Source organism: Platichthys flesus, chromosome 3 (genome assembly GCF_949316205.1).
Source record: "Platichthys flesus chromosome 3, fPlaFle2.1, whole genome shotgun sequence".
NCBI lineage: Eukaryota > Metazoa > Chordata > Actinopteri > Pleuronectiformes > Pleuronectidae > Platichthys > Platichthys flesus.
The window spans coordinates 20,550,056-20,574,678 of NC_084947.1; the positions used below are offsets into that span (position 1 = coordinate 20,550,056).

The window sequence follows — 24,623 nt, forward strand, 5'->3', positions numbered from 1 at the left end:
TTCTGAAAATTGATAGGGTTATCTCCGGGTGCCCCAGTTCTCCCATTTTATTGTGTGGGATCGTCGTGAGTGTGGGTGAGTTTGATATCTTTGTGAGGAACCCTTAGAGCCTACGTCCTACGGAGTGACGACATTTTGGGAAAGGGAGGACATATTGTCTGGTCCTTAATTTCTGGCCCACCCTTAATGGGCTGTATGCCTATGTGTACGAGTACAATAACTCACAAATGCATGGACTAATGTTTAAGAACATGTAGAGGGTTTGCTCTGGGTGCTCCAGATTTCCCCTTTTAATCTAATACATTTGATAATAAATATTGTATGAACATGAAGACTGGTCTTGAATTAATTCCAGAATTAACTCAAATAAATTCCTTTGAATATTTTGGTACAATGTAAAACTGGATGATTAATAAATGACCACTGGCTGGATGTTGGCAAAATACATACTTATATGACAACAGCATTTGTGTTAAAGAAAAAATGTATTATGAAAAACATTGAAAATATGAGACACAAACTAATGGTGTACTTAAAGAGGTGTGTGTATTTTTATAATAACAAATGCAAGGACTAATTAAAACAAATATTTCAAAATTTGAAGTGGTTAAAATTTACTTGAGATTTATACTTCACCGCAAATTCTTTGTATGTGGAAACCTGCTTGGCAGTAAAACTGGATTCTGAATTCTATCGGTCTGTCTGTCTTTCCGTTCGTCCGTACGTCCAACAATCCATATATCCTGTCCGTGGCCACTAGATGTCACTACATCCCCGAGCCTCAGTCTAAGCGCGCTCCGTTGAAGTACACATGCACAAATCGGCGCGCGCTCCCGACAACTCTCCTGACCAACTTCCAGAGTAAATCAGCAGCAGAGAAGTTGTGAGAGGAAAAGTCAGACTCGGTCCGGAGAGGAGAAGCTGAGTGAACTTTAAAGCGACCCCGTCCAGCAGCAGGAGCCAACATGGACGACCTAGGTGAGTGGGGCCGTCGTTTAGCTCCGTGTGGTCCTGGCTGAGCAGCGGGGCAGACTTCAGGGTGGAGGAGTGAAACGTTACCTCAGGGTTTCACGGTGAAAAGAGCAGTTTGGGTCCCTGTGCGCTCACACATCTGTGGAGAGGCTGACAGAACTTCACCAAGCTCACTCGCTCATTTCACATTTCACCCACTTCTTTCACACTCACGCATCGCGGTAGGTTAGCGGCTTGACAGTCGCTAGCCTTCACCGCCGCCTTTTAAAACTCTCTGAGTGTTGTTTCTGATAATAACAACGTGCTGTCCTGCTCACTCGAGGCTCTTGCTTCTCATTAAATGTGTGCGCCACAGGGAGGAGATATTTGGCTGACATTTTGACATCGAGCTTTAAAGTTACCTCCTCAACTTGTGCCCCCCGGGCTGTTCATTCCAGCTTTGAAGTGGTGGAGTCAACAGGCCTCCCCATTTAGACTCCTCTGTGCACCACGATGTGAGCTCAGCCCTGCCCCGGCTGCTCCTCAATGTGTCCTGAAGTCCTGATGGCGAGAGTCCACCACCGAGCACCCGCTCCACTTTGTTCACCTCCTCACACACACACACACACACACACACACACACACACACACACACTGTCTGCACACAGGAGACACAAGAGGGACAATAGGAAACTTGACAATCTGTCCTACACGTGAAAAGTGTGGGAGTGGTGAGTTCAACCAAAAAATTAAAAATAATATAATGCAATACTATATTAATTTGGTTTAGGGCAATTAAAAAAACAAGATACAGACATCCCTTGAGACAACAACATAATACAACTTCAATAAGGACCTGCTCGGTTGCATTGTGATAAAAGTACAATTTCTTTGAAAATAACAGATCTCTTATAACAGTAAAGGTTATAATAAAGTCTCTATAGAAACCTAAGATGGTATCCCACGTTGCCACAGGTGCTGACAACACATGCTACTTGGTTCTAGTTTGGAGTTCAAGTTGTAGTCATCTCCTGACCTTGTGTTTTATCCGGTTGATTGCTGCTAAATGGTCCGTTTTATATATAAACTGGTGTAACAGTGCCAGTAACTGACTATGACTGGGAAAGCCCAACAGACCTTGAATTGGTGGAGCTGCTGGGGATTCCAACCACTCTATGCTGAACAAATGCTTTGTTAACGGATTAGTTGTCTTAACGTCTTAGAGTTAGATGATACAAAATACAGTTTGGCTATCAGCCACTGTGGCAGTTACATTATAAAATGACCTTTCAACCAAGAGTTTGGTAAAAATATTTGTTCCTTTTTTGTTGACACATTTTGGGAAAAATTACTGTGAAAATATTTTCATAGAAACCTACATACCATGCCAGATTCATCAACCAAAGGTGCCTTTTTCTGATGTTAATTTTTAAAGTTACATTAACCATGGTTTGTTGGTTTCGTTTAGATTTGACTAAAACAACTGAACAGATTTCCACGAAACAAGGTGGAAGGAGGTGGCATTTAAAGACCCAATTCAATTATGATGCAGAATTTGTTTCACCTTCTTTAACAGTACAAGAGAGGGTGTTTTTCAACATTTTCACAGTTTTCCCAGATAATAATTCATGGATCTAGATAGAAAGAAGGCATATTTAGGGGACTGATATGAGCGTGGTGCAGCTGGATTTATTTAAGGGGACTTGACAGACCTAAGAGATTTAATTCTAGTTTGTACCTGTTTTGTGAAGTTAATCATAGGTTATTACCTACATAACTTACTAATGCAATGTCTGTTAATATCGATTGTTATTTGGATTAATTCCTAACAAAATATTTGTAATTGTGAGGGGTCATGAGGGACATCTTCAATTTGCCAGATTTGAAAGACCAACAGTTCAGCACCCAAACATATTAAGTTAACACTGATGTGAAATGAGAAAATCTTCAATTAATGTTCTCTCTATGAAGATATCAGCTAACTTATCCTGTCAGCTCAATGTTAAGATACTCTCGTCACCCCTATATCTATTACCAGCATCAACCACATCTAATAACAAATCTCAACGGTCTATCTATACGCAGCCTGTCAACTGCATCTATTTTTTTGTGCCTCTCTAACCAGTCACCTCTGCAGTTCACTGGCCCTTGACCTTTGCCTCTGAACCTCTGAACTTCTAATTTTGTTGTTATAGATTTCCCCAGCTGCTCACTTTGCTATATTTACCTTGCTAATTCAGTAAACCACTTGATTTCCTGGCAGGTATCTGTAGGAATGCTCTTGTTGTCCTGACCTTCCTCAGCAGAAAGGCAGTAAAATGGATTTGTTTAAGTGGAAAGATGATGGGCCTTATTTGGAGCTGGCCTACTGTGAGAATACCTCCAGGGTACGTTAGATGCTCGAGCTGCCTCGGGCTAGTGAAAGGGCTGATTGTTGGTTGAGAGGGAGCCTGCAGTCTCACTGAAGTAGCGAGAACAGCAATCTAAAGTAGGGGGCGAGGCCGCTTAGGAATTTCGAACATCACTCTGTCAGGGTGCAAGGCCAGACGCTCTCTTTATCGTGACTCGCCTCCTACCATCACTACTATCAGCTCCGTGCCCCCACAGGCAGGGCTGTTGGTTTCAGTCTGTTTTCCTCAAACACAAATCCTCTAGTTGTTGCAAACGTTTACAGATTGTTAAGATAAGTCTTTAAGCTTTGAGGTCTGCTAGCCTGACAATTTCATAACCATTAATTTAAAAGGATTTCAGCTGCTCTGCCATGTAAGAGCTTTTGATCACATCATGCAGAAAACTCCTCCCACACCCTCGCTAAATATGCAAAAACAAAGCATGTTAAAAATGTGTAAATACTATATGAATGTGGTTGAGTGTTCTTCCAGTAAACCTCCAGCTAATGAGCTCCCGGAGGTCCTTGACCTGAGGCTCACTGATGACTGGCCGGTCCACATGGAGCTGTTTGGAAACCTGATCACGCTCTTCTCGTTTCGTCCTTTTTCAATCTGTGGATATTCTCCTGGCCACGCTGGTTACCACTCAAGAAAGGGGTTTCCCAGAGAGTCTGAGCAATCTTTCAGTCTGTACCTCCAAAACAGAATTTTCCAGAGGTTTGCACTGATTGGTCCAGGTCAGGTGGCAGCCAGGCCTCGTTGTCTTGATGTAATGTTCTGTTTCTCTGTTTTGTGTTTGTAGAGTGAGTAGCCACCACTCAACTCTGTGAATTCCTCAGGATTGTGTGAGATTCAGGCAGTCTGACCTTTGTAGGCCTTTGCTGCCCTGCTGTGTTTCTGCAGGTTAACACTGAAGCAAAATGGATTAGTGCAGCCATACATATGAATGGAGGGTTATGACTAAATGAAGAACTAGAAGGACTCTTCAATTCGTTCCAGTAGCTTTTGCATTATCCTGCTAACTGATGGACGGACGGACTACAGCAGTACATACCAACAGTTCCCTTGAATTCAATTCAGCCACACCAAATTGTAAACTTGCCTCTTCATGTTAACGAAAGTGGAACTGATCTGGATCTGCACAAAAATTGAATTGGCCCACATTGCCTCCCTCCACCAAATTTCATGGAAATCTGTTCTGTAGTGTTTGCATAGTCTTGCTAACAAACACACTCTGATGAAAAGATTACATCCTTGGCGAGGTAGATACTTGCAAGCAAGGTAGACTCACAAAAAGTGGACCAAGTGCATCAAGGTGTCCTGGTTCCAGGTGGCAGTGTAATGAACTGCCCATCCCGACCACAAGCATTGAGAATAGTTTAAAGCCAATTTTCTCCCTGATTGTCTCATTTGCTGTTGTAGGTCATAAAGACAGTTTAAAACTCCTAGTAAGGGCTTTAACTATCTTAACTGATGCTATAATTGCATTTGGCATTTCCTTGAATTATTTGGCATTTAAACAAATCACAACCCAACAAGGTTTAGGAGTTCAGGGTCAGTCGGGTTCATGCAGCCCGGATCGATTAACCGTGTTTAGTGTGAGTTTCCAGAATGCAACCAAGCTCAACAACCACTGCTTGGCAATACTTGATGAGCTGTTAACACTCTGCAAGTAAAAACATTAAAGTTAGAATAACCCAAAGTAGTGTTCAGTCACCTGCCAGTGCTCACTTCCATCTGAGAAATAACACAGCAGAGAACAGGTACTCTTTATTGCACCAGGCCTGAAAACAGTGGGAGCAACTCAGCTCTATTTTCCGGACAAACAGAGGCCCATGTGTATTTACTGGAGGTGGCTAGGTTGGCTGAAATAGCAGCACCTGTTCCTCATGCCTTCTGTAAACACACTGCAGTCCTGTTACATTTACTATAACTCATCTGATCACCTTGTCGACGAAGGCTATATTCTCCAAGTGTGTTTACAGAGTTTGCACAGCATACCAAAAGATCTTTAGTGGTTTCTGTGTCCCAGTGTGTCGGCAGCACAGAGTTTGTGTTACCAGACTAGCTATCATCACCCCATGAGAGCTGCAAGGTTAGTGCATACCGCCGCTAACCACTGGGCTCGCTGGCTCTGTTAGAGGGAAGCTCCTGACTGTAAATCAGTCTTGTTCCCGGGCTCCACACCCATCCTGTTCTGGGTCAGGGGGAGAAAGAGCTGCGTAGCTGACCTCATCGCTTAGGCAACAGACCCTGCCCCACATCCTGAGGAAACAGAGGCAAAAACACAATGAGTGGAGTTAGTGCTGGAGGCCAGCAAACACTGGTTGAGAGGGCAGCTGTGGGCCCTCAAACTGTGATCCAGCTGCCAGAACAGCATTTCACTGGTAAATGCAGTGTTACCTAATTGTTGCTTCAGTTGCAGCCCCCTTTGCACTCTTTTCCTTTTGCCATGCGGTGTCCACACCTTCCTGGTTCCAGGCCTTGTAACTTGGCCCAGGGAAGACAGGTCTGGGTAATGTTGCAGGAATCCTTGAGTCCCTGCTGTATTTCCATAACATTACTCAAGTGAGGGAAACCCGAAGTCAGATGGGGTAACATCATGACTTTTAAGCATTTTTTTATTGAAACTTTTATCTGATTTCCAATTTTAAACTGTAGCGGAGCTGAAATAATCAGTTGACAAAAAAAACAATCTACGAGTGTTATGATGTTAATTATTGTTTCTCATTTTTAAGGAACATTTTTGAGTAAATTTTTGAGAGATTTTCTGTTTTTTTTGTTTTTTTAATTAGGGGACATATTGCATCTCTTTGTCATACAGGGAGACGGGATGTTTGAGTCAGTGTTATAGTGCAGGACAAACAACACAGCCTTTCATTTTTGGGTCTTCCTCATCCGACTAACCAATTACACTCTTCTTACAGCACAAAGGACTACTCAGTGACATACAGTCCTCACACATGCATGGCTATGAATGTGTCCTCAGTGACTGAGTGTTACATCAGTCTTTAGACTTTCCCCTACCATCTGATTTACTGGTCTGTGGGGAAGTGCTATTATTTTGGTCAAGCGGTCTCTCAAGGGGAGGGTATCATCTTTCGGATATGGGGCTGCTTGGCAGGCTGCAGTATTTTTAGGTATGTTTATTTAGAAGTAATCACCAAAGATGCGTCTGTCTTTCTGATAGTATGCTGCTACACTCATTCATTCTTTTTCTGTACGGCTGTGTGCGTGACATAAAACGGTTGTCATTTACAAGCTATAAGGCTTAACGTTTATCTCTCTCTTGCTCCATCATTTAATCTATTATTCAGTTTTCTCTCATTCACTCACATTCACTGTCTACCCAGCCTTCCCTGCCCATCTCACTGGCATCTCCCCCTCCTCCCCCTCTCCCCGGCCCCTGCCTGTCTTGTTTGATATAAATATCGCGTCGGGTTGGCCAGACGGGGTAGGGTTTCGTTGTAGGGCTGTGGACTGTCCTGCTTTTTGCTGCCTGGCTATAAACAGGTGAGCTGCGGACACTGGTGGCCCATCACCACTGCCCACTTCGTAATAGAAAAGATTCAATGACCCATGGTTCCTTCCCTGCCTGTCCGTTCTGCTCTGCACGCAATACTGGGAAAGTGGCAGTAAAAACATTGACATCTCCCTTATCCTGGAATTCAAAGCATGCTGTAGTTTGTGGAACGGGACATGTAATTGTCAACACATTTTTTTCTTTTTCATTTTCTGGGCCGACAGATGTTGTTTTGTACTCGGGCACATTCCCCACCAGCGTCTATCTACCTGGCGTCTGGGGGTATCTGGAGGAATGTGTGTTCTGCTTGAGTAGATTTTATTACAAAGCATCATTTTGATTCCCAAAGTGGAGAGAGAGGAATGTGTGGAATCCCCCTTACACCTCCGCTCCCATCTGATAAACAGTGCAGGACCGTGGCAGGGCCTTGGGTGAGGAGGGGTTGTGGACACAGGCAGGACTGTACATGTACCCACTGCCACAAGAATGTGTACTCTGTCAACATAACTTTAGAGTTGTTTGTTGAACAAAATGGAGATTAGTTACCACACTGTGACCACAGATGAATCCCACGACAGAGGGAGCTACTGTTATAGTAAATCTGTGTATTGTTTGAATGAGATTGAACCATTCATCTAGAGTTATTAGTCCTAGTGTTGTCCCTTGTTTGATGACATCTTTATTCCTTCAGAATTTGCACAATGGACTATTGAGACAGGATGTTGTCAGAGCAGAATTGGACTTTGTCCGTCCCGGCTCCTGCCCCCTGCCTGGAATGGAAAAGATTAGCCTGTTAGTTGGCTTACAGTGCATGTTTGCATTCTTAATACAACTTAACTCGTCCAGGACCAAACTTGTCTGAGGCTGGCCAACGGGCTGGTGTCCGTCCTCATTCTACATTCACTGCTGGCCTCCACAGGGAAATGAGGGAACCTTTCAGTATTGTCTTCAATCTTCATCCTTTTCATGATCTGTAGCAAATGATATTAATGATGACGTCACCAAGAAGTGTGTGTGTGCGTGTGTGCACGTGCATGTGTTTTAAATGCTGGCTGCTTAGTAAAAGGCTAAAAAAGGGTGTGAGCTGGAAATTTGGGATTCCGTTATAAGACTTTTCTGGTGTTGAATTTAAACAGGCCAGACTGTGTAGTATGTTTTTTCTGATGCTCATTTTATTTTAATCCTGATATTGAAATAGCAAAACCCATGTTTGAGCATCTCCCGCTGGGATTATGTTGCATCCAAGTAAGGCCTAAAATCATGGAAATAATATTAAGGCAAACAGTTTTGTGTTTATTTTTAAATAAAAAATAGAAGATGGGCAGAATGTGAATGTTACTTTATTTAGCAGTAATTTTTTTTAAAATAAATAATAATAATGCATTTAGTGTATTTAGCACTTTTAACAATGCTCAAAGACACTGAACAGAGAAAACTAATTACTAGAAATGTAAAATACACATTAACTGCATTAATAGCAGGTTTGGAGTCTTGTTTTGAAGGTGGACTTTTAGGTGAAGTCTCTGATTTGTTTATCATAAATTAATGTTTTTTGTGATTATTAGGGCCCGAGCACCGAAATCGGTGTGAGGCCCTATTGAATTCTTAAGGATTTTTACTATTATTATTATTTCCCTTTGGGGGGCTTTTTCAGGGTCTAGACATGCTCAAAAAGTTGTGAAACTTTGCAGGAAATTCAAGGTCTGTGGATATTTTAGTATTCTGGAGAAATTTGAATTGGTCGTGGCAAAATGGCTCAACAGCGCCCCCTGGAACCAGCCCCTAGGTTTCCCCTTCTTCGATCTTCACCAAAATCGGGACATAGGTGTATCGTGACCAGTCATGAAAAAACGTTTCAAGGAGCATTGTGAAAAAAACAACAGGAAGTCTGCAATTTTGAATTTAGTGTCCATTTTAGCCATATTCCACTTTTTTTGTTTGATGTACTTGTCGTAGAGCTTTCATCTGATCAACTTCAAATTCAGATGAGTGTCATCACAACAACATTGAGAAAATAAGTGATCAAGGAAATTTTATTCATCACACCGTGTGACCGTGGCGTGGCGTCAAAGTTTGGTTCCACGCCATCAAAACACGAGCATCTGTATCGCGGACATACATGGTCCAATCAAGTCCAAACTAGACATGTAAGACAAGAGTCCCGGCCTGATGACATCTACACAGAAATCATGACTTGAAATCACAGCGCCCCCTGGTGGCAACAGGAAATGTCTTTTTTTTTTTGCATGTCTTACACTTGGATGTATTTCTCCTCATCCATTGACCTCAACCATGTCAAAATTTATCAAATGGGTCTCAAGACATTAATAATGAAGGCATAAGATAACTGTGACTTTTCGTCAAACGCCATATTAATGGCGTGGCATCAAAGTTCATCAACTCGCCGTGAAACACGAAATTGCTTTAACTTCAGTGTTCATGGTTCTATCTCACTCAAACTACATGTGTGTAACAACATCCCCCCCCTGAAGATATTCACATTGTTTTAAGGAATGGGCGTGGCAAAATAACTGACCAGCGCCCCCTAACAGGCAGCCCCGGCACTACGATTGGCCGACATGTACAAAAATCGAATTGGGCATGTGTCTTTTCATAACAAACAAATAAGTCTCTTGGATAGATATGCTAGACCAAACAGGAAGCCCGCCATTTTTAATTTAGTGGCCATTTTAGCCATATTCCACATTTTTTCTTTGATGTACTTGTCGTAGAGCTTTCATCTGATCAACTTCAAATTCAGATGAGTGTCATCAAAACAAGATTAAGAAAAAAAGTGACTAAGGGATTTTTTTCCCATCACACCGTGTGACCGTAGCGTGGCGTCAAAATTTGATTAAACGCCATCAAAACACGAGCATCTGTATCTCGAACATACATGGTCCAATCGAGTCCAAACTAGACATGTAAGACAAGAGTCCCGGCCTGATGACATCTACACAGAAATCATGATTTGAAATCACAGTGCCCCCTGGTGGCTACAGGAAGTGACATGTATTATATTTTGATGAACTGCTCCTGGCTGCTTTACAATATACAGCTCAAATGACCTCAGTCAAGTCATTGGATCAAGGTCTGTTTGGCTAAGGATCATCCTTCGCCAGACGAGGCGATGTTTTCATAAGTCCACTGTGCATTGTCCTATTACTACCACACTTCTGTCATATGATAATAGTACAAGCCTGAACAGCTCTGTGTCAATATTTCCTCAGTGTAATAGCGCCACCTACTGATTCGCCAGGAAACAGGAAGTACTTTGTTAATCCACTCTGCATTATCCAACTGGCTCCAAACTACTGACCTATAATCACAATACTGATCTGAACAGCTCCACATATAAATATTAGTTCAGGGTCATAGCGCCACCTACTAATCAGTGTGAAAATTACGTTAATTACGAAAATTGTCCAATTGACACAAAATTGCTCACGCTATATCAGAGCGGCTACTTCAACAGATCTATATGTCTGTGTGTAATAATAGTGATGGCGCCACCTACTGCCACAGAGCGCAAAATGGATGCAACGCGGAGACATGCGCTTGGTCATCGATCGCTCTCTCAACCGACCGCAACAGGCTTCAACGTGCGGGTGCTCGGGCCCGCCAGTGCTACAACGTAGCCCTAGTTTTCTCTTTTTTTGCTTGAATAAGGCAAAAGTAAACCATCACACATTTTCACAGTGTTACACCATCAAATCACTTGTTTTGTTATTCAGATATTCAGTTCACTATCACGTGGGAGATAGAAAAGCAGCAGATACTCAAGCATATTAGGCGAGATTGAGATGAGTTTTTGCCATTTATCAATAGCTGCAGATCAATAGTCTGTCCATTGACTAATTAGTTATTTTATTATTTTACATCTGATCAATGTCTTCTTTAAAGCCCAAAGAAGAAACTCCAGAGAATTAGGTCCATATTAACTCCTGATGTTTCCTTTCACTCATGCACAACGCAGAGGGGGCTTCTCTGCTCATCAACAAATCACAACAGCAACAAAACCTCCGCAGGATTCTGGTAATGGGTGGTGCAGCAGACAGGGAAAGGATATAAAGTATTAATTCTGCTGGGGAAATCACATGTTTTTGTTTTACAATACATCAATATCTCGCCAATGTCTTAAACGTGTATGGCTCCGCTTTTTCACCCTGAGATAATTTAAATTTTCTTTTAGTTTGACGTTTTGGCAATTCTTTTTCTGTGGATAAACTCTATACTCAAGCTGTTTATTTCCTACCATAGGAAGGAAAATATGCAGAATGCATATATATTGTGTATATATATATTGTGCATATGTTATTGTTGTGCATTTGACAATGCACAACAATAACATTAAGCAGTCGCTGGCAGTGAAATGCTTGAGTCTCAGGCTCTCTTCTAACAATGCTCAAGTAATTACACACTATACAATAAAATAAGATAGAAATAGTATAAAATAGATGTGTTGTATCAGCAAGTGGGAGGGGGATGATGTGTCCTATAACACTATTTTATATGGAGTCTCAAAAACTTGGCCTTGTCTCCAACTGGAGGGCCTCGGGCTGTGTGGCAGTCCTTGCATTCAAGGCGTTGAAGAACTTTCTAGGAATACATCAACATAAGTAGTAAGTCTTGGTGCATTTTCTTAAAATATTTGACAGTTTTTAAGATCTGACACAAGATTTACAGTGAATCTAAAGCTAAATACTCTGCACTTTGTCGCAAAAGCAGTTTCGGTATTTTTCCTATACGGAGGCTTTGTTTTATGAGCAACAAAGTCAACTTCAGTTACACCTTCTTTCGCCTGTCAGCACCAGGTGCAGATTATTTTAAGCTGGTCATGATATTTCAGCACATTTGCACAGACATGGGCTTCTTACTGACCGTACTGCTTTAAATAGGCCAGTGCTCCCATGGGGTTTATGTCAAACTTCTGACTAAATCATTTACCTTCTGGAAAGGGTTTCCCTCGGGATTGACCACTGCCATTAGGACTCGTGACTTAATCCAAAATGAGATGTGTGAGACTTAGGATCATCTAAACATAAAACATCAGAGATATGTGAAGTTACTATCCCATTATGATTCAAATTAGTGGATGACACTGAAAAAGATATTAATGGGTTGGATTACCAGTGTTTGTTATTAGCTATAAGGACACTGAAACAATACTCTTGTTTAAAGAATAATGTCACACCATTTTGGCCCCCTTCACCCAAGCAGACTGGCAGCATGTTATCGCTCCTTGTTGCTCTCACAATCTTTGTCAGGACTGCTGACTGCTTCACATTAAATACACACGCACACACACACACACACACACACACACACACACACACACACACACACACACACATCTTTATATATACAGTATATATATATATAACCCTGGCTGGAGGAAAAATAATGTGTGTACAGCTACTGGTCTTTTCTGATGATCCAAAAGCTAAATGTTCGTATTACTTGAATAATTTACTAGACATTTTGTGTATATGCTTTTTAAAGCCAGTTGATTGTGAAGTGTGGAGGAAGTGCCATTTTTAATGAGCAGCATGGTGGCCTGTTGACCCTGTTTGTACTATATACATCATACTATACATAAGGCTTTAATTTAAATATCTACTATGAAAGAAACTAAACCCTAACCCCAAGTCAAAGCCTCTGAACTGTAACAAGCATGCAGCCGGTGGTGACTGGGGTCTATTCTTGACAGGCCGAGGATGGACGGATTGCGTGATGTAAGAGTCTATTTTGTTCCTGCATTCCTCCGAACACTCAGCGGGGTAACACTGTTCCCTCTTTTAGCCCTGGACAGGATTCAGATCCACTTTCTATCTGTCTGCCTACTTCTTTGTCAGTCTATCAGTCTGACTCTTTACGTTCACACGCATGCACATCAAACAGAGACTAAACAAAGACTTGTGTACGTCACTCACACAGGTAAATCACACTGAACTGACAGATTGAGCTCAGTGAAAGGTAGCTCTCACTATCAGCAGGGTTGTATTTATGGTGTGGACTGATGGAAAAAGTATGTTGGGGATTTCAGAGGGATATTTTATGACGGCCTAATGGGTTTAGGTGTGTATGTTGGGCTCTGCGATGTACTTTACCATGCTGTGATGTTGACTGGGACTAACCTTATTGTTGGATGATTTACGTCAGGAGAAATTTCTTTCTGGTGACACGTTGGAATGAGAAACTGGATCCGCCCCGCCACCATTGTCTGTTTACAGCCTGACACCACAGTCAGTAGTCGCCTCGGAGAACCCAACAATCCCTGTAAAGAATTTACTGGTCTCCAGGACAACCATGTTGAAACATGGATAGATTGTTATTTAAATGAAAGTAAGGGCATTTAGCAAATAGATTTTGTTTGCTGATCGCATGGCACCACTGTGTTTTGAAAATAATGTGAGATTCCTTTTCTAGGTTCATGAAATCTCTCGGTTTTAGTCCACCTAACAGTCAAGTCAGTCACATAACAACATCGTATCTTTCAGACGCGTTGCTGGCAGACCTGGAATCAACAACATCCCACATCTCAAAGCGACCAGTGTTCTTGCCTGAGGAGACCCCCTACTCCATCCCTACGGGAGGACATTCTTACCAGGATGTGTCAGTTCCACCCCCAGTCCCACCTCCGCCCTCAGCCGAGGCATTGAATGGTTCCCTGATAGATCAGCCGGACTCTCACCACTCCTCTCAGCAGGTAAATTATTGTAGATCGCTTTGGTATGATGTTATGATAAACTAATTACCTCCAACAAGGAGGTAACACTTTCACTGTGGTTTGTTTGTTAGCTAGTAGGATTCTGCAAAAACTTGATGGACCCATGACATTTTGTTGATCACTTTCTTTATCATTCCAACACGTGCAATTCTATTTTATTACTTATTTTCCGTCAGACCGTAAAGTTTCAAATAAGTTTTGAAGCAATAACTCCTAATGTAAAAGTTGTTTTCAGTAGGACTGACTGATGTGTCCTTTGCAGTCTTTAGGTTCAGCACAGAAGAGCTCATGGTCTAGAGACAGTAGCAGCTCTCCGTTGTCTCACATTGAAGAGGACCACGTCTACAGGTAGCTCGCCACACACTTGTTGTTTGCCCTATGTTTTTTTTAGCAGGAGTTGTGTCTGACAGTTTCCCTTAATGTCTCCTCTTCAGTTTTCCAAACAAACAGAAGTCATCTGACTCGTCAACAGCAGCTATGACCTCTGCTCTGGGCAATAACCTCTCTGAGCTCGACAGGCTTCTGCTGGAACTCAATGCAGTACAACAGAGCTCCCCTTCATTCCCCACGACAGGTAGATACAAAGTGTGGTGAGCAGAGTTAAGACCGATTCTTGGTTCCGTGTCGAAGCTACGCCGTAGTTACGCACATAGCCTACGCACTGTGTCTACGTAGGGTACGTGCGTAGGGTACATACCATGACCATGGCCTCATCCTTGATGGACGCAATGTTGTGGTTCTTCTTACGGCCAGACACCCATTCCTCTCGCTTCTCATCAAATTTTTGAAGCTTTTTCATCAGCCGTTGCTTCACAGGCTGCTCTTTGAGGCAATGTGAAAATTTTTTCTGTGCACAAAATAAAATGCCCTTACAAAATGGACAGGTCTTTTTTGTAGACCCCCCTGGCATTCTGACAAACCACAGACTAACAAACAAAAAGACAAAAGACAAATAAACAGATAAGTAGACAGAGATAGATAAAGAAAGTGAGGGATAAAGATATAGATTGAGATTAGAGAGATGGTTGGAAATATAGACAGAGGGACAGATAGAAATTGGCTCTTAAAAGTGCCGTTTGTTTTGTGGTGTGGGTGTAAGATGAGTTGTGTGTTGTGTGTTGTTGTATGTTGGTTGGATGTATCTGCAGAGAGAACAGAGAAAGTTAATGTAGTTACCAAATACAAAAAACTCAAAACATTTTCAGTGGCTATAATAATAGGCATTTAGCATATTGCTACTGTTATATTATTCTTTTGTAATCCGAAAATGTAATCTTGATTAACCTACATGTAATTGTTTACTACACAGTCGTGCCTATATTAATATTGATAGGTTTAAAATGTGTATCCGAATGAATGAATTGTAGTTTTCCGTGGCGTCTTCAGTAATTACGGTAAGAGACTGGCAACTGTACCACAGTCACATTCTACTCTTTATAAAGGTTGATGTTTTTTTTTATCGATTCTACCTTTCAGCTGATGGAAATGAAGCATTGCGCTAGCTTATGTTGATCGTAAGCTAGCTAGCAAACCTATTTTCACCGTGAAAAATAAAATTTATGTTGCTGACAAAGTCCAAACCATCGACCAGGCTTTGGCTCATTGGCCTTATGTATAAACTAAGCATGTCAAGGCAACGAACGGCATCATTAATGACATTTCAGGCACACAGGCACACAGGCAGCAGAAACCCAACTTACCCGATGAGCCGATCTCCGCCGGAAATGCGCCGTCGCCTGCAGGTGATGCTGCGCGCGTCGTATAATAATGTCCATTTTACAGTAAAATATAGCTTATCCTGATATAAAAGCTTTACTTTCTAACTGTGCTGACTTAAGAAGGTGCAAATAAAACGTACAAATGATGTTCACTGAATATTGGCTTACATAGTTGGGCCAGTTCAGCCAATAAGAAAGCTTCAAATTCTGTTTCCTGTGCTGTTTGTTGCAGGCCGATTTTTAATTATACACTTCTTTGCATTTCAATATAACTGCTACAGGGCAGTATTTCGCCACTGACGATAACCACCCAGCGGCAAAAGAAAACGTTGTACTAAAAGCTGGCGTCGTCACCATAGCTACGGTCGCTGAGACTCATGGGAACTGTAGTGTAAATTGCCGCAACAAACCAATGAAATTACGATTTTTCTCGGAAAAGAAGCAGAAATATTCCTTCGCGATGGCCACCACACAACTCTGCAGAATCGTCAATGATCAGGAGTATACTTTTATTTTATTTTGACCCGAAAGAATCACCACAAACAACGCTCATGTGCCGCCTACGCATGAAAACATCGCGCTTCCGTGACATATTCATTACAGAAAGACAATATATGGGACATTAAAATCATATAAATGCGATCATCAAAACCAAACCTCAGAGCTGTAAACTACGCGGCGCAAGCATGAGAAATGCGGAAACGCTCAGACCACAGCTGTACGTGTCACCAGCAGGAAAGATGCTTCCCATAGAAATGCATTCATTTTAAAGTCGTGCTGAGCAGCACGAATTTGTCAGGGAGATCGTGGCAGGGAGCACGAATCTGATACATTATTTTCGTGACAGTTTCACGAAATGCCGTGAGACCGGGTTGGTAGGGTAGACGTCTACACGTAGGCTATGGTGAACTTGGGGCTATTCGAAGCAGAAGCATAATTTGGGCTTTAGTTGTACTGCTAATGTGTCCACAGAGGAGGCAGCTCCACCCTTACCTTCCTGCAGCATCACCCACTACGAGAACGGCAGTTGTCCTGACATCATGGTGAGCCCTCCGCCTCATGAGAAGCCCCAGAGGAACGGAGCGAGGCTGGATGAATCCCGACCCAGTGTGGAGAGTCTCTTGGACGAGCTGGAGGGCTCAGTGCCATCACCCAGGTACAGAAAATCGACCCTCTACAACGTCTTATGATACTCGTTATGCTAAAAATAAATAAATGTAGGACTTGGCTCACCAACATTAACAGTGGGTGCAACAGGAAGATGTAATATTAAAATGAACAGACAAACATCACACAGTGAAGACCATGACGATGGAAAATTACACGTAGACTATTAATTTGACAAGTAGACAACTAATATTGTTTGCTGTTATCTATCTCCAGTTGACATTTGGTTTTATGCTTCATGTACGTCGTAAGTTACTCTCAGTTGGACCTTGTTGACAGCCCAGTGAAAATGTAAAGATGTTTTTACACCCAACAGTTGTTTTTTTTGCTATTTCCACCAAAATATCTTTGTGTGCCAGCTAAAAGAAATGTGATGGAAACTTGCATACAGAGGGATAGTGGCAATCGGCCATGGTCATCTCTGGGACCTTTTTTCCTCACAGGCAATACTTTTAGAACAAGTGGAGGTAGTTATGTGAAGTATAAAGTTAGAGCTTGAGAGAGCTAGAGAGAAGTTCCAACTTCCTATCAAAACTTTCTATTCATTTTTCAATACACAGACCGTTTGAAAATGATTGACTGTGGCAAGAAAATTGTAGCTAGTTCGTTTTGTCTGTCATGTTCAATGGCAAATTTTAATAAAGATCTGAGTTTATATGGTGTGTTAATATGGAGCTCTAAGCTATAGAATAGTTTTGCCTTGTCACACGTAATCTTGTGAGAATCGACACAGTTGATATTTTGGGTTTTCGCTGTTAGTACGTTTTCAACATTTGCCTTATTAAAATGAATAAAAATCATTTAAGTAATTTTTTTATTATCCAGCCCCCCTGCTTGTCACAGTGACTTGGACAGCCCCTCTCAGCAACAAGCCAGAATCTCAGCTTCCTGTGCCACGAGAGAGTTAGATGAGCTAATGGCCTCTCTGTCTGACTTCAAGGTAAAGAAGCATATTCCTGGTAAATACCAGAAAAGCTTGATTAATCAACACTCCAGCTTGGAGATCTGTCATTTCCCCCCTTGATTTCCTTCTTTTCCTCTGCTTACTCTCTCATTTCTCTGTTCTCTAGCCCAGTTCTTTGGGTTCACTGTTGGAGCCAGCAGGAGCATCTTCCAGCTCTCCTCATCCTCCAATCTGTTCCTCCGTCACCCCAGTAGCGTCTCCTTTTCCTAGTCTGTCCCACCCATCTGCCTGTGACTCTCCCCTCTTCTCTTTGCCTGCTGGTCTAGAGTTGCACATAGATGAGGAAGGAGGAGACGGTGGTATGTCGATGGCCTATCCACATCGCCTTCCCCTCCACAGCCCCATATCCTCACTTTCTGCAGCCAGTGATCTAGACATTGACTCTGCCATAGATATCTCTGCCGCCATGCTGTCAAACCAAACCAGGTCTCTACTAGTCCTCTCTCAGTCTGCGTCATCCAACTCCTACTCGATGAGAAATAGCCCGAGTCCTTCAAATACCACCACCACCCCGTCACTCACGTCAGTTAACACTGTACTGGACCACAAGTCTTCAAAGGGCTCCAGTCAATCGGTAGAACGGATCTCCCCCTCAAATACTGTCGGTGTATTTTCGTGTGATCCTGAGACTATGAGCAGGGGATCTGCTTCTTTTCATGAACTTGATATGACTTGCTACACTCCATCTCCCTCAAAAAACCTCACCCCTACTCTCTCAGTGCCAAAGACTCCTTCACCTCTCCCTGTTGCTCTCTCTTTATCTCCACCTTCTGTGCATGCCTTCTCAAAAACCTCCTCACCATCTCTAGTCTCCCCATCGATGGTCCCCTCCCCACTGGACTTCACTAGTAGCCACAGCAGGCAGCTGTCGGAGCTGGCACCGGTCGCCCAGAGAGCAAGCCCCTTCGCTGTGCAGTCAGCCCCCATGGAGAATCCCTCCCTGAATGAGGCTCTAGACAAACTGCTAGCTATGCGTTTTGCACAGGATCACTCAGCAGAGCATGTTGGGGAACCACAGCTGAAGATGGAAGCACAGTGTCTGGGCAGAGGAATGCCGGAGGTGCACGAGGAGCTCATCCTGCCCATGGACAGAAACTGCTTGCAGCCTGACACCTTTACCAGTGCCACCAACACCATCACAGACGACTCTGTGGACGGAGGCACTGATGGAAACGGGGACCTGGACTGGGCTGATGAGGACCTGTCTGTGTCTCTCCACGATGGCCTGGATGGCACCATGACACCCTACACTGAGAGGCTGTACACAGATGGCAGCATGACCCCATTGACAGAGGCCAGCTGGATGGATGAGTCCATGACCCCGTCTTCGTGCCCTGGGACCCCGGACGTTGGCCTGGACCTTCCCATGATGCAGACTCCCAATATAGACCGAGTCTCTGCATCCGGACATGTATGCATCTCCATGCCTGCTCCTCACACCCAGAGCTTGTTTTGTTTACATCAAGCTTGGTTTTGTGTTGTTGCTTGTGAGACTGACGCTTTTATACAAGTGTCTGCTTCACCAGTGTGTGCTAAGAGGGTTTCTTTCATGTTATCTTTTGAAAAACTGAAAACATGACACACAATATTTATTTTCTAGTTTGCTCACTACAACACTTTTATAAGCAAGTCTGGTCTTAGAAGTTCATTAAGAGAGCAGTGAGTGACAACAAAGTTTTACTCCTGGTCACTGCTATGGGCCTCAATTAGGCCACTAGACAGCCCATTACTTACTCATTCTAACCAAGATGATTCCTTTGTTTGTATTTCATATCCTCTCTCAAACCTCAAGTTGACTCTGTCAAGTATAGTTGGAACATTTAGTCGGTTAACAGATTTTATTTCAGTGACTGAAAGTTAATCAACAATTTTGCTGATCAACGACTAATTTGGGCCTCCAGAACATCTACTGTATTAGTGTTGTTTTACCTTGCATACACTACATGGTTAATTGATTTATTTAAAAAATCTGATGACAACTGTAGGTTTAATGTTTAGGTTCATAAGGAGAAACAATATGTTCCAATGATACCGATATTAAACACTATTATATTTGAAAGAAACTAGCAAGGAATTTATTTTTTGACACATGGAAGACACCGACTTTGAGAAAATAACTATAGGCTTATGGAACTGAAGGAAAATGAAAAAGGGGAGACGCTCTTTCTAATCAGTAGCTTTTGTTTTGGCACTTACAAGTAAATCATTGCTTGTCACCTAGTACCAGTACAGAGCATGGCACATGTAAACCACTGACCTCTTTACCCGTTGCATTGGCTTTTTGTGAAGGACCTAAATGTGACGTCTGACTTGTGTTGGAGACATGAGCATGTAAGACATGCATGAAGTGTGACTCTGAGCCCACTGACCACTGCTTCCAGGCCTGTCAGTGATTTGTGCGACTCACCTGCAGCTACAGTGCTCTGCTGTAACTGCTCCAGCTGGTTTATGTTTGGTGTGGACACATGATAAGCTGCTCATCATTCCGTCGTAGATAAAGTCAGTGATAAGACGCACTAAGGAGACTACCAACGTACATCCCATGTTCCGAGATGGTCTGCTGCGCAGGAAGATGGGACCCGTCATTGTGAACAAGAACAGTTCTCAGGACCGCCTCATCGAAGAGCTGCAGGGAAAGTTTGGGATCGGCCGCTCAGAGCGCCGACGTAAACAGTCTGATGACTGGCTGACCGAGGGGGTCATTGTCTCGTCCAAACCCCAGCGTTTCCGTCCTGACGGGGACAGCGAGGTCGACAAGGTTGGCTTTGGTGTGGTGAACAGTTAGTCCCAAATATCTTTTCTTTCCCTATTAATTCACCTTCCATCTTCTGCACATTTTCTGTCCGTCTGCCTCCTTCTCTCTGTTTTTCTCTCCTCTTCGTCAGGTCATGATTCCCCCAGAGTCGCCTGTCCCTGTGAGGAAGGTGCTACCACCTCCCTCTCCCCCAGCCCCTCGTTGCCCTCCTATTGTACAAGAACCCAAGCAACCGCCCGCTGCACAACTTCCCCTTGTTCCTATACCACCACCCCCTCCTCCACCACTGCCTTCATCCCCTGCACAACCTAGGCACTTCCACCAACTGGTTCCACCTCGGCAGATCATAAAAGCTTCACATCCACCACCGGCCCCAATTCAAGAACCTCCTGCCCCTAAGTCAGAGCCACCTCCTCCTGTTCTTAAAACCCCAACACAGCCTCCACCTGTGGAGCCAGTGGCACCAGTTGCACCCAAAGTGCTGGTGTCTGTAGGCTGCCAAACAGAGTATGACCCAGTCTTCCCTCCTATGCAGGCATGAACCCCTGTCTCTTATCCATTCTGTTTTTCACACTTATACACAGACTGTAAACATGATTTTATCTTAGTGACCTCAAACTTGGATATTGCATAAACATCTTGTACATTTTTAACACATTACTGTTTTCTTAATGGAACCATTTCAGATTATGGCCCAAGGTAAGGGCGGGGTTCCTGGTGGGCCCCCAACACAGGTCAACAAGCTGGACAACATGCTTGGTAGTCTGCAGTCTGACCTCAACAAACTGGGCGTGCAGACAGTAGCTAAAGGAGTATGCGGTGCCTGCTGTAAACCAATCGTAGGACAGGTGAGATGCTTTTTTGAGGCAAATCTATTTACAGTGTATATATAGATATATGAGATTTAAAGAGCTTGAACACTAAATGCACAGTCAATTCTTCGGTTTTTCTAAGGTGGTGACTGCCATGGGCCGCACATGGCACCCTGAACACTTTGTGTGCACACACTGTCAAGAGGAGATCGGCTCCAGGAACTTCTTTGAGCGTGATGGACAGCCCTACTGTGAGACGGATTACCATAACCTGTTCTCCCCACGCTGCTACTACTGCAACGGGCCCATACTGGATGTGAGTCACTGCTGTCTCCGTTTGTGACGGTTGAGTTGAAGTTTACATTCAGCCTGCTGCAATAAATGTTGTCATGTCTGTTCAGAAAGTTGTGACGGCGCTGGACAGGACATGGCATCCAGAACACTTCTTCTGCGCTCAGTGTGGATCCTTCTTTGGCCCGGAAGGTGATTTCATCATTACCTTGACTTTTACTATCACTGGAAATTGTTCTCTCCATAATTATCACATTTGAGTAATATATGCATGGATTGTATAAAATCTGTTGTTTCTGTTTAACGTGTGAAGGTTTTCATGAGAAGGATGGAAAAGCCTTCTGCAGGAAGGATTACTTTGACATGTTTGCGCCGAAATGTGGAGGCTGTGCCCGAGCCATTCTGGAGAATTACATCTCAGCACTGAACAGCCTCTGGCACCCTGAGTGCTTTGTGTGCAGGGTCGGTATCATGATTTTGTTTTACTTTATTTAGTGCATAGACATGAAGATGGATGACCATCTTCACTTCCTCTAAAATGTGAAAGAAACTAAAAATATCCTGTACATGGGTTCTGACATTTTGCATTTTTTATGCATTTCTAGAACCAGATTCTACACGGTGACCGCGATGTGGCAGATTTCACCCTGTTTTTATAGCTCCAAATTGCAAAATGTACAGACTTAACTTGAACAAGCAATCCTTTGATAAGAACTTTCGAAGAATCTAGAACCATCTTGGGGAACATTTGATATGACATGAACTGGGACTTTTTTTGACTGAACTGTGAATAGCTTGACTGACTAAACATGATATTGTAATGATATGAGAATAACAGCACTTTCCTCATTCTGTGTCGGCAGGAGTGCTTCACCCCGTTTGTAAATGGAAGCTTCTTTGAGCACGACGGTCAGCCCTACTGTGAAGTGCACTACCACGAGCGCCGCGGCTCCCTCTGCTCCGGCTGTCAGAAGCCCATCACTGGCCGCTGCATCACGGCCATGTCCAAGAAGTTCCACCCGGAGCACTTTGTCTGCGCCTTCTGCCTGAAACAGCTCAACAAGGGCACCTTCAAAGAACAAAATGACAAACCCTACTGCCACGGCTGTTTCGTCAAGCTGTTCAGTTAGAGCATTCAACTTTAACCACATGTGGGTCAGGGCTCAGATAAAGTGTCAAAAGCCTCTTTGGCACAGGTGGGATGAGAACGGATTGTGTTGGCCTAAAAAAAAGAAAAGTAGCCTGTTTTTTAATGGTGACATGGGAGGTGTGTAGAGGTTTGGAAATGTGAATGAGGTAGAAGCAGTGACTCTGCCGGACTAAAATACTCGTTAAATGTCCTTCAGAAAAGTGGGTAGCTAGACAGTCAGACAGCAACTGGCTTAAGAATCATCCGTGGGTTTTGAGTAGGTCAAACAGTCTCAGTGTGATGATCAATATTTAAAGGACGCGGACAGTGAAAGGGAGATAAGAAAAGTTTTTCAAATCAACACTGAGGTTTCAAATCAACCAATTTTTCTCATCCATTGTGTTGGACATTTTCTACGGGCAAAGAGCTGTCGTTCTTATTTTTCTCTTCTCTCATCGTTGTGTTTTCAAATCTTTTTAATCTTGTTTTTTCTTTATAGAAGGTGGTTAAATCGTACTGAACACTGTAGAAATCCATGAAATACTCTTGTGTGTATGACATTGTTGCTCACTGGTTGAGTGTGTCATTGTAGTTAACATAAAGGAAAAAGAAAAAAACAGTAAACTATAGCACGGAACAGGTGACTTGTTGTTTTTTAGCCTGAAAATATAACCCTTTTTTTTATCTACAAAAGAAAATTAAATGAGTTTTTATATGAAACCTTGAGAAGATGGATAAAAAATGGGCTGAGTCCACTTTCACAAGTTTTTATTTTTATGTGTGAAGGTGATTGTAGTGTCATTACACTCACTCGGCCCAGGAAAAAACACCGTTATATGAATGATATTTTTCTTATAAATTAATCAAAATGTCACTTTCACTTTATGACACCAGAATCTCAATCACTCACACACACATGCTTTTAGCCAAAGTAAAATAATGTATGGATGAATATGTTACAGTGAAGAGATTCAGTTGGTAGCCTTCCACCTTTAGCTGCAGTATTTCACTTTCTCCATCACATTTAAATAAACCCCATGTTTTTGTGCTGCCAAATCATTCCTTATTTGTTGTCCACTGAAGAAAAAAATCTAAAACGGTTCAGTCGCATCTTACAACGAACTGGATCTCCCAAAATTATTGGGAGGATATTGGGAACATCTTCTGCTACCGTTGCTGTTTCTGAGAAGGTCCTGGAATTTTTTTCAATGTAAATATCCAATGCAGCTACTTTGTAAGTAAAGCGCTGGGTTGCTTAGCGTGTTACACGTGTGTGATAACCACTCATCTGAAGATGCTGGTGAGAAGGCAGAGCAGAGACACGTTCAGGTGTTGTTACTGTATTGAGAAGCTGATGAATGTTCATTGTTTTCAATGAGTAGTTTATAAAGCAAGGAAATCTTCAAACGTGTCCGTGATACTCAAGTAACTTTGTATTTCAGTGTTCTAACACAAGTGCGTCTGTACCATTGTATCAGCACCAACATCACTACGTCTAATGACACTGGCAAATTACTGACAACAGATCTACAGCCCAAAGTTCAGTTTTCAACGTCTGTGAGCCTGGTGGTCTGTTCCAATAAATCACAGAACCTCCATCAGCATCTGAGCAGCATCTACTGTATATGAGCACCAGGTTGGGTCTGAACACGGTGAATCATGACATGCAGCAGATATTTTCGTCTCATTCAGGGAAATCTCAGAGCCTTAAATCTTTCTCTCGCTCTATTAAAGAGATTGTGTAACGGTTTTCTGTTCAAATCAATCTAGTCGAGTGTTATTTAACCAAAGCCATAACTTCTTTGAAATGTTTTTTCTGTTCACTGTTTTTTCTTTTCTTTTCACTTTGAATGTGGATAGTTATGAATCCTGAGATTCTTCACCTCTCGCCTGATTACACCAATAAATTCTGTTTTGGTATCAAAATGTGATCCAGGGGTTTCATTTATAAAACACTGTAGCTCTGTGCATCTTAAAACTCAATTAATAGTCCAACTGTACCAAGGAATAGTTTTCACCTAACTTCTACTTAGTTATGTAAAGAACAACACGTGAGAATGTATGAGAAGGATATGAGATTTGTATGAGTCACGTTTAAGTGTTTACACAGGGACATCTATGTGTTTTTCTGACTTCAGATCGAGTGTTCACTTTGATGTTACTGCATCAGTTCACCACACCGTGACGCTCTGA

General features: G+C 42.7%; 1 protein-coding gene across 3 annotated transcripts; it reads left to right on the forward strand.

Annotated features, from left to right (window-relative positions):
• The first annotated feature begins 820 nt into the window (after positions 1 to 820).
• On the forward strand, positions 821 to 24,356 carry LOC133950165 (paxillin-like). Of its 3 annotated transcripts, XM_062384392.1 has the most exons (13): positions 824 to 978; positions 13,365 to 13,573; positions 13,857 to 13,942; positions 14,029 to 14,168; positions 16,285 to 16,468; positions 17,305 to 17,419; positions 17,550 to 18,854; positions 19,938 to 20,201; positions 20,885 to 21,046; positions 21,153 to 21,326; positions 21,412 to 21,493; positions 21,615 to 21,763; positions 22,165 to 24,356. In XM_062384392.1, exons 1-13 carry the CDS (start codon positions 966 to 968, stop codon positions 22,429 to 22,431), a joined length of 3,150 nt encoding a protein of 1,049 aa, XP_062240376.1. In that variant the 5' UTR covers positions 824 to 965; the 3' UTR covers positions 22,432 to 24,356. The 3 variants fall into 3 exon arrangements, with proteins under 3 accessions (XP_062240385.1, XP_062240376.1, XP_062240393.1); XM_062384409.1 differs by lacking the exons at positions 17,550 to 18,854; positions 19,938 to 20,201; XM_062384401.1 differs by lacking the exons at positions 20,885 to 21,046; positions 21,153 to 21,326; positions 21,412 to 21,493; positions 21,615 to 21,763; positions 22,165 to 24,356 and adding an exon at positions 20,329 to 20,875 and having other exon boundaries at positions 821 to 978.
• The last annotated feature ends 267 nt before the right edge of the window (positions 24,357 to 24,623 follow it).